At 40.5% G+C, this 16869-nt stretch overlaps 1 protein-coding gene and 1 pseudogene across 1 annotated transcript in view; one reads left to right on the forward strand and one right to left on the reverse strand.

Annotated features, from left to right (window-relative positions):
- Positions 1-206: 206 nt before the first annotated feature.
- On the reverse strand, positions 207-6399 carry LOC133090521 (FGGY carbohydrate kinase domain-containing protein-like; annotated as a pseudogene).
- A 2019-nt stretch (positions 6400-8418) lies between these two features.
- The window catches only part of NAIP (NLR family apoptosis inhibitory protein), a 30474-nt gene continuing 22023 nt past the window's right edge, over positions 8419-16869 (forward strand). Inside the window, exons 1-4 of the mRNA XM_061187883.1 lie at positions 8419-8989; positions 10715-10814; positions 14682-14763; positions 15868-15919. Of these exons, the coding sequence (XP_061043866.1) occupies positions 8419-8989; positions 10715-10814; positions 14682-14763; positions 15868-15919 (805 nt within the window). The remainder of the gene's footprint in view (positions 8990-10714; positions 10815-14681; positions 14764-15867; positions 15920-16869) is intronic.

A 16869-nucleotide genomic window follows, 5' to 3' on the forward strand; every position in this document is an offset into this window, starting at 1 on the left:
CTGAGGGAGTATGTTTGCAGTGCAAACATATAACAAAGAACTGGTATCCAAAATATATAAAGAATTCTTGCAATTCAGTAATAAAAAGGTAAACAACCCAATTTATTTTTATTCTTTTTCTGATTGCACGTCTCAGTTTTGGTTTTTTTTTTTTATTGAAAGACAATACAGAAATGATGAAACGATGTCTAAGGATCCTGGAAATGACAGAGGTCCCCGATGCAATGACATAAAATCTGGCATCAGCACCTGCAATTTATGTTAGGTCTCCTTTCTTGATTGCTGCATACTCTTTCTGGTGTTCAACCAGCTTCAGGAATATTTGATATTTCGTGTCATAATACCTTTTATCCTCTCATCCAGGAAACACAACTTTCCCAACTTGGCTCATTCTTGCCATGGCCTCCTGTACAGAAGTGAGATCCCCTGAGGCACAGGCTCTCAGACGACCAGCATTCACAAGGACAGATTCCACCTCTTGTGACAGGACCACAGGCCTGCCAGTAATGTCTCCACACATTTGCACAGAAAGGGGATTCTTGCTCAGGCCGCCACACAGGAAGAGAGTGATGACAGAGAGCCCGGCTTCCTCCCTGGCTTCTGGACGGAGGCAAGTTCCTGAAAGCAGGTAGAGAATGGCAAGATTATCAAGGTCCTGAGACCGTTTCAATACAGTGGCCATGCTCTTTAGTATCAGATCTGCTAAGGGAGACCCATTGCCATGGAAATCTGACCAAACATGTAAATCAACAGTGAGGAACCCCATAGGCTGAGCCTTCTTAATCAGATCCACTCTGGTATCTGGCTGTAGCCTTGGCTCGTAGTTCAGGGAAGCTGGTGTGGCCCTGTCCCATGTGGTCTATCAATTTTCCAGTAATGCTCTGACCACCTTCATTCAGCCAAGACTCGGGGACCGTGGCTGAAGAACAAGTGCCCCAGATGCCTGGTAGAAAAATCTGGTTTTGTGCCTATCCTCATGTGACAAGATGTTCCACAGATGACGGCCAGCCATGACATCACTGGCTGTCCCTCACAGGCGTGGCGGTGCCCCCTCACATCTCTCCGATCACTCCCTGGGAACAGAGATGCTGGTGGCAGCCATTTGGGGAGCTCATTCCACCATGAGGACACTGGTGCTGACAGGCACCACCCCAGAATCCTCCCTCTACTAAACAACCCAATTTAAAAATGGGCAAGAGATTTGGTCACCTTACCAAAGAAGATATATGAATAGCCAATAAGCCATTAAATTAAAGCCACAATGAGGTACATACTGATGTCCTAAAGTGGCTAAATTGTACTGCTCTCTAGGTTTGTATTTATGTTTTGGTTGAAAAAAGTAATTGAAAATAGTATTATTTTAAAACTCAAAACATCAAATCCTCTCTTCAGATCGTGTAGTGGACATTTGTGAGTGTTTGTTTTTGGCTACCCAAATTTTCTCTTCCTTTGGGGATTTTTTTCCCTTCCTGCCATGTAGAGGTGATATGTATATCTTTTTCCAATTAAGGCTGTGCAGAAGTTTTCCCTGTCACTAGGAGTAAAAGGGAAGCTCTTTCGACTGATAAAGGGTATCCACTAAACATCTACAAACTTTAGAAGAATTCCTACCAAAGTCAAGAATAAGGTATCTATTACCACTGTTATTATTTTTTTTTAATTTTATTTATTTATTATTATTATTATTATTTTTTGGCTGTGTTGGGTCTTCGTTTCTGTGCGAGGGCTTTCTCTCGTTGTGGCAAGTGGGGGCCACTCTTCATCGCGGTGCGCGGGCCTCTCACTGTCGTGGCCTCTCTCATTGCGGAGCACAGGCTCCAGACGCGCAGGCTCAGTAGTTGTGGCTCACGGGCCCAGTTGCTCCGCGGCATGTGGGATCTTCCCAGACCAGGGCTCGAACCCATGTGCCCTGCACTGGCAGGCAGATTCTCAACCACTGCGCCACCAGGGAAGCCCACCACTGTTATTTTTTTTTTTTTTTTTTTTTAAACATCTTTATTGAAGTATAATTGCTTTACAATGGTGTGCTAGCTTCTGCTTTACAACAAAGTGAATCAGTTACACATATACGTATGTTGCTATATCTCTTCCCTCTTGCATCTCCCTCCCTCCCACCCTCCCTATCCCACCCCTCTAGGTGGTCACAAAGCACCGAGCTGATCTCCCTGTGCTATGCGGCTGCTTCCCACTAGTTATCTATTTTACATTTGGTAGTGTATATATGTCCATGACACTCTCTCACCCTGTCACATCTCACCCCTCCCCCTCCCCATATCCTCAAGTCCATTCTCTAGTAGGTCTGTGTCTTTATTCCCATCTTGCCACTAGGTTCTTCATGACCTCTTTTTTTTTTTTTTTTTCCCCTTAGATTCCATATATATGTGTTAGCATACTGTATTTGTTTTTCTCTTTCTGACTTACTTCACTCTGTATGACAGACTCTAACTCCATCCACCTCATTACAAACACCTCCATTTCATTTCTTTTTATGGCTGAGCCACCACTGTTATTAATCAACATTATATTAAAGGATATACTCAATTCGACAAGAAAATGAAATGACATAAAAGATAAAACTATCATAATATTCAGATAATACAAACAGCTACTTAGAAAATTCAAGAGGATTTGCAATCATATATTAAAAGTAGACCAGGGACTTACCTGGTGGCGCAGTGATTGAGAATCCCCTGCCAATGTAGGGGACACAGGTTCGAGTCCTGCCAGGAGGATCCCACATGCCGCAGAACAACTGAGCCCACGCACCACAACTACTGAGCCCACGCGCCTAGAGCCCGTGCCCCGCAACAACAGAAGCCACCGCAATGAGAAGCACGCGCACCACAACGAAGAGTAGGCACTGCTCGTCGCAACTAGAGAAAGCCCTCACACAGCAACGAAGACACAATGCAGCCAAAAATAAAGAAATAAAATAAATTTACATTAAAAAAAAGTAGATCAGAAAGAGTCCTATACATCTTCAATAAACATTTAGAAAATAGAATAGTAAAAAAAAAAAAATTCACAATGGCAACAAAATCTACAGGGTGCTACAATAAATGTAATGTGCATTGGACACAGATGTACATAACATTATAGATGAAAAGTAAGGTTGATTGGGCAAAATTTTACAGGCAGAATGGTCAGCAGTGCAGAGAGGTTCCCCTGACCTCTGAACTTCCTGTAAAAAGAATTGCTGGTCTAGGAGCAGCTGGATGTACCAGGGAAAGTGTTTCAAAAAAACACTGTCCTTGTTATATGTGTTAATACAAAAGTTAGGAGGGGTCAGCTATTTAACAATGATTGCTTCTTGGCTGGGTAAAGGGCCCTGTTGGACCAGAGCTTGGCTAGAGGAGTTCACATGCCGACGAGGCTGGTAACAGCTAGAAGACTTGCTAACTCAGCAGTTGGCTAAACTACCAAAATAGGGAGAGCATGAGCTTTCTGGGACACGTGGGTTTGCCTTTCCTTAATATCTAGCCTTTATGGCAGCCAAACACAGTGGTTAAAAGTGCAGACTCTGTTGCCAGACTGTCTGGTTAATCTGAACCCCTTTGTGCCTGGGTTTTCTCATCTGTAAATTGTAGGTAATAAAAATAGCTACTTCATTTGGACTGTTAAAGGGATTAAATGGACATATCTAAGGTTTTTAGAACTGTGCCTGGCAAGTAGTAGGCTCTAAGCAAATTTTAGTTATTATTGGTAATAATTACACAATATTATTGAAATGATTTTTAAAACTATAAACCCAGAAAAATTAAGAAAGCAGGAGGGGACCATCAGCATACAGAATATCTTAACAAATTTTTGTAAGGTGGAAACTCAAATGGAATACTAGTAACCAGTGAAACAGACCAAAGGAGCCCACAGCCTGAATACACATGTAACCCCTGGGAGACTCTGTACATTGTACAGAACCCTGGAGCAGCTGGGGGCCCAGAATGCCAGGTTGAAGGCGGACAGGAATGATGGGAAGGGCTGAAAATCAAGAGACTAAATTAAAGTCTCTGCATGAAACAGTTGGCTCCATCTACCCCACCATCAGACTATTTAATATTCAGGTGTTATTAACACTGAGGCAAAAAATTAGTGGATTCTTCTCTTCTAAAAAAATGGAATAAACTGTTTCAGCTGACTTAGAGGAGCTAGGGTGGGCCCTGGGCATCCCAAAACGAAGAATACTTCAAGAACTGACCATTTTATGCTCAAGGAACACCCCAAATGAGCTTTCGGCTACTAGCTCTGACTTTACAGCTAACTTGAAATCATTTTCTGAGGTGTTTCTCTGACATTGAGGGCTTCTCCAGGGTAAATCTTGGCTCCCCAATCTGTTCTCCATAAAGTAAAGGGCTTAGGTTCAGGTCACACTCATGTGGCTTTTAATCAGAATTTTTAGTCATAATTTTGATCAATCAGCTTTGAAATCGCCTAATTTTCAAACATGAATTGAAAACCAAGGATCATTACACATTTGAGGAAAGTTGGTAATGTGAAAAATGAACAAAAAGGTAAATGGTAATTAGCCTTGGAGGAAACAGATCATTCAGGAGGCAGGTGAACTTTATTTGTATTAGTACTGATAAAGATAATTTGTATATCGGGACCCACAAAATGGGGGCTGCCTCAGTGGCCCGGCCCAAGTCACAAATCTAAACCCAAGTCAGCCTGCACTTACAGGAAACACCTGTCAAGGAAACCTAATATAAACCAATCACAATCCCCCAACTCAGCTTTACCTAGTTTGCCTGACCCTAGAAAATAGGACCTGCTAGACGTTTAATGAATCCCCGACCTCCTAGCCAATCATGCCTCTTCTCTATAAAACCCACTCTTTCCCCCCATCCCTCTGGAGCAGCGCTGTGGGACACTGTGCTCCCCCCAGTCTATGGATTGCTTTCCCTTGACTAAAGGACAACAAACTCATTATTAAGTTGTTTTAATTTTGTCATTTGACAGTATAGGAGAGGTTCATAAAAGATTGCGTTGGCTAAAAAAATCAGATCTTGTGAAAATAAGAAACAGACAACAAGAAAGAGCTGTGAGAAATTGAAAATATAATTGCTGAACTTAATAATTACTATTGGTGGGACTTCCCTGGTGGTCCGGTGGTTAAGACTCCGCGCTCCCAATGCAGGGTGTCCAAGTTCCATCCCTGGTAGGGAAACTAGATCCTGCATGCCGCAACTAAGATCCCGCGTGCCCCAACTGCAAGATCCCGCGTGCCGCAACTAAGACCAGGTGCAGCCAAATAAATAAATATTAAAAAAAGAATTTTTATTGGAAAGTTGGAAGATAATGAAGAGGAAACCTCCCAGAAAGTAAAGCCAAAGCACGGGAGAATATGTGAGCAAAAAAAAAGATAAGAACTTCAGTGATAAATTTCCATCTGAATAATGGGAATACCAGAAAGAGGGAAAAGAGAATAGTAGGCAGTAGGGAATTACCAAAGAAATTATAGAAGATAATTTCCCAGGGTTGATGGGAGGCCCACACGTTCAGCTTGAAACAAGTCCACTGGGTCCAATGAATGTAGAAAGACCCACACTGAGACACGATAACTTTGAAATTTTATAACCCACAGATAAAAGAGAAAACGCTAAAAGATACCAGAAAGATGGAAACTGCCGTCAAAGAAATAAGACTTATACTAGCACCAGAAACATTAACCAATCTTAAATTATTTAGAATAAAACACTTCTGCTGTGGGACTTTGTAGGTTTTGTGAGACCTTTTGGTTCCTGACTAAGCCCTGCTGACTCAGCACCCTAGACCATTTACTGGTGATTTCTCAGAAAACTGCAACTTGTTTTGAGTTTCAGTTCCTGAAATATGTTCTCACTGCTTCCCATTAAAAGGCAAAGAGAGCATTCGTATTTACACTACGCATTCTTCTTCCATTTGACTGGGGCTCTGGATAAACCTCTAGGTAAGTAAATTACCATCTCTGGCAAAAGTGCTTTTCTTCCACACCTAAACTTATGACCCTCTTATTTCTCTTGCTCTTGTTTCTCTCTTTGGAGGCAAGAGGACAGGCACTGGAGTCATACAGATGTGGATTTAAATCCTTTGCACGACACAGCAGCATCACTGGTACTCTTAGCACTTGTAATTAATGAGCATGAAACCTGGAGAGGGCCTTGGAGATCTTCTCTCCTCCTGGAAATGCCCCGGGTACCAGCAAAACTGACAACTGAACTTTGCTGTAGAAGTGCAGGATTGATTCCAGCTGGTTTGTTGCTACCCTGTGCTTATTTATCTCCAGGGAGGCCTGGAGCCATGGTGGTGTCTGTCGGCCAAACCTAAATGAAACATACTAACTAGCGATGAATGTAGCCCTGTGCTAGGATCTGAGAGACCAGGGGGCAGTCCGTACCAGCTTGTTTGAGACTGGTCAGGCATCCTACTTTGGGCCACGTGACTGGAGCAGCATAAAAGACCCCTCGTCAGGTGACAGTGTGGTTTCCCTGAGACCAAGGTACCTTGCACATATCTAGGTGGTTCATTACCTAAAATGAAGCAAGCATGTCCTGAACAACAGAGAAAGGGTCCTAGAAACTGGGGCTGGAGTCTGAGACCTCTCTGATGTTTGCCTGTAGTTTTGGTTTTTATTTTTGTACCGTATCCTCTACCTTTATTAAATTCTGAAGTAAGTATACTATGTAGAGGTTTGTGAGTTTTTTCAGTTATCTGACCCTGTGTACTTGCTGAAGTTGGCAGTGTGAATGGGATAATGGGAACAATTTTTTGTTATTTTTTAAAATTTATTTATTATTTATTTACTTATTTTGGTTGTGCTGGGTCTTAGTTGCGGCACGCGGGATCCTTTTTTTTTTTTTAGTTGTGCCATGCGGACTTATTTGGAGCATGCATGCAGGATCTAGTTCCCCGAACAGGGATGGAACCTGGGCCCCCTGCATTGGGAGCACGGAGTCTCACCCACTGGACCACCAGGGAAGTCCCGGGAACCGTTTTTGACTTAATTTAAATGCTGGCTCCGGCTTTGTTTAGGAGAAGAAAAGATGAAAAGTGGGAGAAAGACGTAGAACCACTGATGCCAGGTTGGCTGCTGAGGCCATCCTGGTTTGAATTTGCCCTAGTACTATAATTATTCATGGGAAGAAAAGCACAGCAATGGAATTTTTTTTTTTTTTTTTACTATTTTTTTAAAATTTATTGAAGTATAGTTAGTTGATTCACAATGTTTCAGGTGTACAACACAGTGATTCAGTTATATATATATCTATCTTTTTTTTTAAAGATTCTTTTCCCATTATAGGTTATTACAAGATATTGAATATAGTTTCCTGTGCTATATAGTAGATCCTTGTTGTTTGTCTATTTTATATGTAGTAGTGGGTATCTGTTAATCCCAAATTCCCAATTTGTCCCTCCCCCGCCCCCAGCAATGGAATTTAAAGGTGATAGATCCAGAGCCAGAAGAAGCAGCTAAATGAGTTAAAACAGAAATATGGACAGAGGGGAAGTCAGCCAAGAATAGTGAGGCAAATAAGGAAGGCCTCAGCAGCCAGCCTGGCATCCCTGGTTCTAAATCTCTTTCTCACTTTTCATGGTTTGGGCTGCTTTGGCAAAATGAAAGTACTAAGAGCCCTAGGCTTCCAAGTCCACCAAGCTTTGGCTGGTTCCTTCTGTAAAAGGAAGGAACATGATACCAGAGGGAGAATTGGGCAGATATTTCTTTTGTTCAGAATGTGACCCTCATCTGATATCCACTAAAGGGACTCTACGGGAGAGGGCATGAAGAGACAACTGAAATGAAGGAGCTCTTCAGTCAAAAAGCCAAGTAACCTTGTGGGCTGATAGAGCTTCCTGAGGAACCATTGCTGAAATGTACTGAACATATTAGTGACAAAGGAGCTCTTTTCCTTGCATTAGGTACTGCCAAATGAAGGGCATGCTTGGGCTTAATCAAGATCTTCAATTAGCTGCAGCCTTTGCAGAAATGTGGGTAGATGGGCAAATTCTAAATCAGCTGAGCTGGATTAAGGCGGGGCACATAAAGCAAAGCTGGTAGAGTGGAAATATCCAACTCCACCTGTAGGTATTAAATGGAATACCTTGTTGATTCTTGAAATGTTGAGAATGCAAGCACGCATCTTTGAACTTGTTATATGATGATATGGGTATCCCCTATTTTATGCCTTTAACTTAAGTGACAATTGATGCTGTGATAAGGGGGCCTCCAACTGTTTGGACTCCATAGGTGACCTTACTGTTGAGGGCAGGATAAAGGTCTGTCACAAACCTACTAGCATATTTGCTCTGAATTGGGCTAAATGATGAGCAGAAGACCAATGTTATTCAGAAGAAAAAACAGAAAGAATAAAGGGTTGAAACAAACCTCAGGACTAGTAAACCAGGTGGCGATGTTCATGAACATTTTCTTCCCCTTTTCAGAAAATGGCCGCCCAGGAGAAAGCCCCTGACGAGAGGATTTCCCAGTTTGATTACGCTTTGCTCCCGGAGCTGTCTGGTCTTCTAGGCATAGATATGCTTCAATATGTAAAGGAAATAGAAGAAGAGGAGCAGAAAGAACGAGAAAAAATGCAAAAAGGCTTTAATTCCCAAATGCGTAGTGAAGCAAAAAGGTTAAAGACTTTTGTGACCTATAATGACTACAGTGCATGGACACCCCAGGAGATGGCAGCGGCTGGGTTTTATTTCACTGGCATAAAATCTGGGGTTCAGTGCTTCTGCTGTAGCTTAATCCTCTTTGGTACCAGCCTCCAGAGACTCCCCATGGAAGACCATAAGAAGTTCCATCCGGATTGTGAGTTCCTTTTGGGCAAAGATGTTGGTAACATTGCCAAGTATGATATAAGAGTAAAGAATCCAGAGAACAAGTTGACGAGGGACGACAAAGCAAGATACCAAGAAGAGAAGGCCAGACTCAAATCCTACAAGAAATGGCCATTTTATGCCCAAGGGACAGCCCCAAGGGAGCTCTCAGCTGCTGGCTTTGTCTTTACAGGTAGTTTGAAGTCATTTTCTGAAATATTTTGCTGGAATTAAGTTTAGGTTCCATATTTCAGTTGCAATATTTTGTAAATCTTTCCTCACTTGGTCAATGTGTTATATTAGGTATAAGGTCTCTTTTATTAAAATTCAACTTCAGTAATTTAGCTTTATTTTACGTGTAGTACAACATGTCAATTTACCAAAAATATATAAAAAATAAGAAAGTGACTTTTCCTAAAATTTTGGACCTTAGAGAATACTTGACTGGATTTCTAAGGCCCTGAAAATAAGCTGTGAGGTCAGCCTGACCCCAGTCTCCTTCTCACCCATCCTCCTTTTGCTGCTCTGAAATGATCTTTCTTTGATTCTTTTAATTGCAGCAGTATTGTAGGGTTTTTGTTTTTGTTTTTGTTTTAACCTTAAAGCTAACTCTAACATATAGGGCAAGTTGCATTTCAGAAAATTGTACTTTGTTTGAATTATCCTAGCCACGCCATAAATGTTATGACAGATCTGAGTGAGAATTGTGATAACAAAAACAGCTATCATTTACTGAGTACCTACTTGATGCTAGGCACGGATTAAGCACTAATACTAATCTGACAAACTTGCCCTTTTCCCCCATTTCACAGTTGACTTCATTGAGGCTCAAAGAGTTTAAGAAATGTGCCTAAGGATAACCAACATGGACCTACTGTATAGCACAGGGAACCCTGCTCAATGTTATGTGGCAGGCTGGATGGGAGGGGAGTTTGGGGGACAATGGATACATGCATATGTATGGCTGAGTCCCTTTGCTGTGCACCTGAAACTATCACAACATTGTTAATCAGCTGTACTCCAATATAAAATAAAAGTTTTTAAAAAAAGAAAATATTTCAATTCATCACAGGTACACTGCATAGTGCTTGGCACACAGTGTATGTTGGATATATGAAATGTTACTATTGTTAATTAATTAATAGCAGAAGCTGAAGAAATTCACCTTGATGGTGTTACCCAAGTTGGACCCAAGAAGAAAATCTAAGAGATTTCTGGTATAGAATTCCCCAGATGTCACAGTGTGCTTATCACTTATTTCTTCAAGATGTTATAGTTAATGTCCTAATTGACATAGAGACTGAAGCAGAGTAAAACGCAGAAAAAACGGATGTTTCTGTCGTGTTCAAAAAGGTTGGAGTCTGTAGTTTGATTGTAATTTGCCTACCAGTTTGTGTACCATTTACATCTCAAAATGCCTTAAATCTCAAGTAAGTTTTCTTCTTAGTTTTGAAAGCTAGTGAGTTGATCCCTTTGTAGTTTCCCTAAAAACAGTTGTCAGAAAAGAAAAATATACTTGTCAAATACAAATGTCAAATGTGAAGAAAAAAAAAAAAGATTGTGCCTAAGTTTCCACTGAAATTTCATAGCAAAGCTACAGCTTAGGTTTTCTAACTGCGCTTTACTTCATGAGTACGGGGATTCCTCTGCTTCCCCACTACTTCAGGGGGCATATTGAGTCCAACAGCTTAGAGTTCTGTGTGGGCCACATCTGAGAGGTGGGGTCCCAGGCTTCGGAAATGGTCACTTAGGGCAGTGGGGCTGTGGATGAGGATTCAGCCAGATGAGAGTGTGAGTGGGCAGATGGGATGGAGCGTGTCTCATTCATGCACAGAGCAGTCAACTTCTGGAGACACCCCTTCTGGACCATCCCATGGCACTGTTGCCGGGCAATCTAAGTGTCTTCCTTCATATGCAGGTAAACGTGACACTGTACAGTGCTTTTGCTGTGGTGGCTGTTTAGGAAATTGGGAAGATGATGATGATCCCTGGAAGGAACATGCCAAGTGGTTCCCCAAGTAAGTAGATAAATATTTTTTGCTTGTAATTTTTTTTTAAGACAAACAAAACTAAAGGCAAGAGTCACCTTCTCAGAGTAGAACCTTCAGTTTTGATCTTTCTCTCTCCTAAATTGGAACACTCCAGGATTTATTCAAGCAAGAAAGCCCTGATGATATCGTGAAAATTTTTAATTATATAATTTCAAAATAGTTTCTTACTGTTTTATTATCCAAAATACTAAGATATGTTTTGCCAAGTATAAGTTTCAGAATCTGCCTTAATAAACATGAATAATTTGCATAGGGATGATGTAAAATGGTACATAAAGGAAGTTGGAAAGTAAGACAATGTTTAAAACATTATTACAAATGGTTGCATGCACTGCTGAATATATACCAAATGAAAACATTGTATTTCAAAAACTCAGTAAGAGTTTTGATTATTACAATGGTCTTGAGTTCTCTGCTTAGAAAATGAAGTGTTTTTAAAAATTATTTCTAATGTTACGTTTACTAGTATTTTCTATGTGACTGTATCTACCAAATACAGATTCACTCCTTTAACAATTTCTAAAACTTTCATTTTGGAAAATTTCATATACAAGTGGAGAGAACACTTATCAACACATGGCCAAATCTTATTTCATCCATCTCTCACCCACTTCTTCCCCAGAAATAAAAATAACCAACTTATTTTAAAGCAAATCCCAGACATCATATAATGTCACTTGTTGATATTTTAGTATATAACTCAAAAATATAAGAATATTTTAAAGAAACATAACCACAGTATCATTCTGTCTTCTAAAGAGGATTATCAGTAATTCCTCAATAACATCAAATATCTGAGACAGTGTTCAAATGTCCACATCCCCCCAACTCACTTTCTCTTTGCCATTGGTTGATTTGAATCAGGATCCAAACAAGGTCCATACATTACATTTAGCTGATATATCTCAAGATTTTTAATTTACAGATTTCCTCCTCCCTGACTTTTTCTTGTCACTTACTCATGAAAGGAGCCATGTAGTCTGTCCTGTAAAACTGCCTACACTCTATGTTTGGCTGAATGTTTCTGTGGTGTCATTTACCATGTTTCTCTACTTCCTGTATTTCCTATAATCTAATAATTGGATCTAGCAGTGTGCTTCAGCTCATAGTTTATTTCTTTAACATATTTGTCATACACCTACCACATGCAAAGAAGTTTCTGGTTGGATCGTAGGTCAACCACAAAACAACTGGGCTGTTCTTTAGGTTTATAAGTCATCTTTCACATGGACAGCCATGCTCACAAAAATGGAAGTATGTCTGATATGTTAAGTGAAAAAAGCAGTATGCAAAATAATGTGTAGTATAAGCCTTTAAAACCATTCAACCTATATATGGACTTGTTTGAAATATATATAGAAAAAGTTAAGAAAATATACAAACCAAACAATCGAACTCTTGAGGTTTGGGTTTGTCAGGAGATGAGGTGGAGAGGGATTTTCATATTTTACTTTGTTCACTTCTATCTTGTTTAAATTCTGGGAAACAAATGTGTATTTCTTTTATGGTTGAAAAGAAAGTGAGGGGGTGGGAGGGAGGAAGGGAACAAAGGAGAGAAGGAAGAGGGGGAGAGAGAGAGATGGAGAGGGAGATTGGAAAGGGAGGGGAGCTCTTCCTGACAAGCAGATGAGACAGTTATAGGGATACAGGAAGCCAGATGGTTAAATACTTTGAATGTCATTCTGGTTCCTTGACCAATCAAGAATAGACACCCAGCCAATCATACTGAGTGTTGGCAGTGAACCACATGAGTGTGTACCGAGTGAATATCAGCCCTGGCTCTTGGGCACCTGTCGTAGCTGTAGCCTTAGCCAATGCTTCACTTATTCTCATGGCCACAATGCTTAGTGTCACTGGGTTATACACTGGACAACTCCCAGCAGCACCATTCACATCAACCATCATGTGATGGTCTAACACCAACAAGAGTTGCACATCCTGTCTCGGGTGGCCCTGGTACACCTTCTCTGACGTAGGACTGAGGGAAAGGTGAGAAGCATAGGGAGAAGATGTGAGTCCAGCACTCAGCTCCAGAGGTGGAAGGAGCTAAGGTCTGCTGCTATCAATACAAAGGGCAAGGCAGAGCGCAGAGGCTCACAGATACACAGAGCCGACTGCTTCCTGACCCCCCGACCCTAGCCACGTTACTGACCCTCTAAGTCTCGTGTGTAAAAATGAAAATGATAATCCATAGCTGGTAGGGTTGTTATAAGGGTGATAAGTAAAGTATATGGAGCAAATGCCTTGTAAAAACTCCTGTGTATTCCATGACCGTTTCACCTTCCACCTGTTTGTCATCATGAGCTTATGCTTAGCCAATACATTTCAGAGCTGGAATTAGAACTAAGAATTCCCCAGTTTCTTGTTGGTTGTGCTCTAACCTTAGCTGTTTGGGCATCAATTTTGGCTTTGTTTGCTGCTTTTATAAGCTACGGACACAATGTCTGAGTCTACTCCTACTCTTTAAAACGTAGTACTCAGTGTACTAAATAATTGTAAATAAATAAAATAAGCTGATCTTTATTGTATTTTTTTAAACATTATGTATATATTTGTAATTTATTTGTTATTTATTTTATTTTTGGCTGCATTGGGTCTTCGTTGCAGTGCACGGGCTTTTCATTGTGGTGGCTTCTCTTGCTGCAGAGCACGGGCTCTGGAGCGCGGACTCAGTAGTTGTAGCTCGCGGGCTCTAGAGCACAGGCTCAGTAATTGTGGCACATGGGCTCAGTAGTTGTGGCTTGCGGGCTCTAGAGCACAGGCTCAGTAGTTGTGGCGCAAGGGCTTAGTTGCTCCACGGCATGTGGGATCTTTGCGGATCAGGGCTTGAACCCGTGTCCCCTGCATTGGCAGGCGGATTCTTAACCACTGTGCCACCAGGGAAGCCCTTTGTTGTATTTTTTTAAAGAAGTAGTATCTATCGAGCACCTTCTCAATCCACGCTAAGCATGTGGGGAGGGCCCCGTCCGTCATGTGCTATGTGGATTGTGTACGGATTTGGGTTGCATACAGGTTTGGGGCGCTCCTCAGAAGGATCTGTACACCTAAAACCTGGGGACCTTAGCTACCCAGAGTGGTGGCCCTGGAGCAATATATGACTCAACTAGTGGAGTTCACTTTCTCATGTCTGTACAAGAGAACAGTGGCAAGATTGATCACTTCCCGTTAGTGGCAGAACTGGGACTAACATTCTGGCCTCCTGACTCTCAGCCCTCATGTTACTATAACATCACTAGAAAGGAACCTTACATTTGAATGAGAGAGATTTTTTTAAAGTTAACTTAAAAATTGCTTCTGTTTTGTGGAAAGGAATGTGTTTTTAAAATGTATTCCATATGCTCTTTTTAAAAAATTCAATTTATTAATTTCCATTGTATTTTTTTACAGAGTAGTGATATATGTTTTTCAGTGGATGAAATTTATTATTGTTTGTTATCCTTACTGCCAGTAACTTTCATTTAACCACAGGAACTATAGTCACCATAGTTTAATTTAACAAAAAAAAAACCCCTCCAGTCTATATATTACTGTAAATCTGTCTCTTTGATTGAATTATATTTTGTTTCAAGAGAAAAGATAATCTGAAGATTTAGTTTTAAATTATTACACATGTTGTTAATGGAAATAATAATTATATGAGAATAATGATAATTGTCATAAGTTTTGGGGTAAATTTTATGACAGTTTTATCAAAGTAAAATAAAATTGAGCAATTTAAAGCATACAATGCGGTAAGTTTTAACAAATGTTCATTGTGTCACTGCAGTTATATAAAGATACAGGACATCTCTATACAGTATCAGGGTAAATTTTAATTCTGTTTATTAATTATAGATGTGAATTTCTTCAAAGTAAGAAATCCTCAGAGGAAATTACCCGGTATATTCAAAGCTACAAGGGATTTGTTGGCGTCACGGTAATTTACAACAGCAAATTTTTTCTCAAGTTGGCTTTTGAGTACCTAATATCTGAATGAGAAGGGGGCGGCATCACTCTTTTGTCATGAGCTCTCCTTCTTTCTTCTTCCCTTATTTCATTCCCCTACCTCTCATTGGGCAGTTTGAAGAAAAGCATGTTCTCTTGGTCAACTAGAGCCCTTAGAATTTTTTTTCAGGGCTGCCTTTTGATTGGTCTGTCTGCCTTCCTGGTAGTCTTCCCCTCTTTGACTGAGGTCACCTCCCCTAGCTTCCCTTGGCCACCCCCATCTGAGTGCCCGCATAAGACATTCAGACCACTGCACACTACCCACAGCGGGCCTCAGAGCTGGTTACTTTATGCTCTATCGGGAAGGCTTCCCTAGTGACAGGTGATGGGAAAACCCAGCTTAAATTGCTTAGGCAAAAATAGCGAATTTATTGGCTAACACGACTCAGATGAGAACCCTGCAGAAAACATGGCCTGAAAGTGGGGGAGGAGTGTTTCTTCAGAGAGCAATCTCGGTGCAATTTTCAGAGAAGAATCAGTTACTCAATACCTAACCACCCTTCTGAATCCAGTTTCCTTCCTATATCTCATACTTCTCATTAGTCAAAGGACCTCTGTGATATCTTGTTGTAACTTAGCTTTTGAGTTGGATCTCTGGAAAAACTGACCCGGAGACGGCTTCCTGTTGAGTATAAATAAACATTCAGTTTTTTTTCTTCCCTTTACACTGCATAAAAAATTACAACATTAATAGAAATAATAATTAAAGGAATAATTCTCTAACAACACTGCTACTCAATCCAATGAAACTCTTCATTTGGGGGCAGGGGGTGGAGGAGGGAGTTCTTTTAATTTTTATTCATAGATAGTTGTATGCTCCAAGTCGATAACTTGAATCTTTTAAAATTGAGGTATTGATGCATAATATTTGTTTCAGGTGTACAACACAATGATTCACAATTTTTAAAGGTTATACTCCATTTATAGTTACTATAAAATATTGGATATGTTCCCTGTGCTGTACATTAGATACTTGTAGCTTATTTGTTTTATACATAGTAGTTTGTAGGATAACCTGAGTTTTAATTTTCTTCAGGGAGAACATTTTGTGAATTCCTGGGTCAAGAGAGATTTACCTATGGCTTCAGGTAAAGATTCAGACGTATTGCAAAAAGCTTTGCTTGTTTATTTCTTCTTCTGCTTTTTTTTTTTCAGCCTACTTTTTTTTTAACCCCTCCATTTTTCTCCTCATTTTATGGTGCCATAGTAATTTTTTAAAAAAACATTTCATTAGAGATTTCTGGTCTCCTGGAGTAACTTAGTTTTTTAACATAAATGAGCATAGGGAAATATGTCAGGGTTGGGTCCTTGACTGAATTTCCTTTAAAACAATTAAGGTTTCTGGATAAAATGGTTTTGAAAACATTCTTAAACAGATCAGTGTCTGTTAAGAAATTAAATGTGAAATAATAGAAAATAAATATTGGTCTCTGCCCCTAGTTCCCGGCACAGAGCTCCTAAAATCCTTGTAAACTCCTAAGTGATAAGAACACTGGGAGCATCTTTGATTTCTAATGAGGTGATTCTGGGTGAGCTCCTGGATGGCTTCTGGATGGGAGCTGGTCACTGGAAAGAGCAAGCCATGATTAGAAGCTTGGAATTTTCAGCCCCATCCCCTATTCTTCAGAGCAGGGAGAGGGGTATAAATGGAGTTAATGATCGATCATGCCTGTGTGAGGAAGCCTCCATAAAAATCCCAGTAGTACAGGTTTCCAGGAGCCTTCAGGTACGTGAACACATCCACACTGGGAATGTGACACATTCCAACTCCATGAGGATAGAAGCCCCCAGATCTCACTCTATGAGCCAGTTCATCTGGCTGTTCATCTGTACCCTTGATCATATCCTTTACTAAACAAACATAAGTGTTTCTCTGAGTTCTGTGATCCACTCTAACAAATGAAATGGGGTAGGAGCAGTGTTATGGGATTGAGCCTTTAACCTGTAGGATCTGACACTACTAAGTAGACAGTGTTGGAACAGAGTTAAATTGTAGGACACCCAGCTGGTGTTGCAGAGAATTGCTTACTGGGAGAAA

This window comes from Eubalaena glacialis, chromosome 4 (assembly GCF_028564815.1).
Source record: "Eubalaena glacialis isolate mEubGla1 chromosome 4, mEubGla1.1.hap2.+ XY, whole genome shotgun sequence".
Lineage (NCBI taxonomy): Eukaryota > Metazoa > Chordata > Mammalia > Artiodactyla > Balaenidae > Eubalaena > Eubalaena glacialis.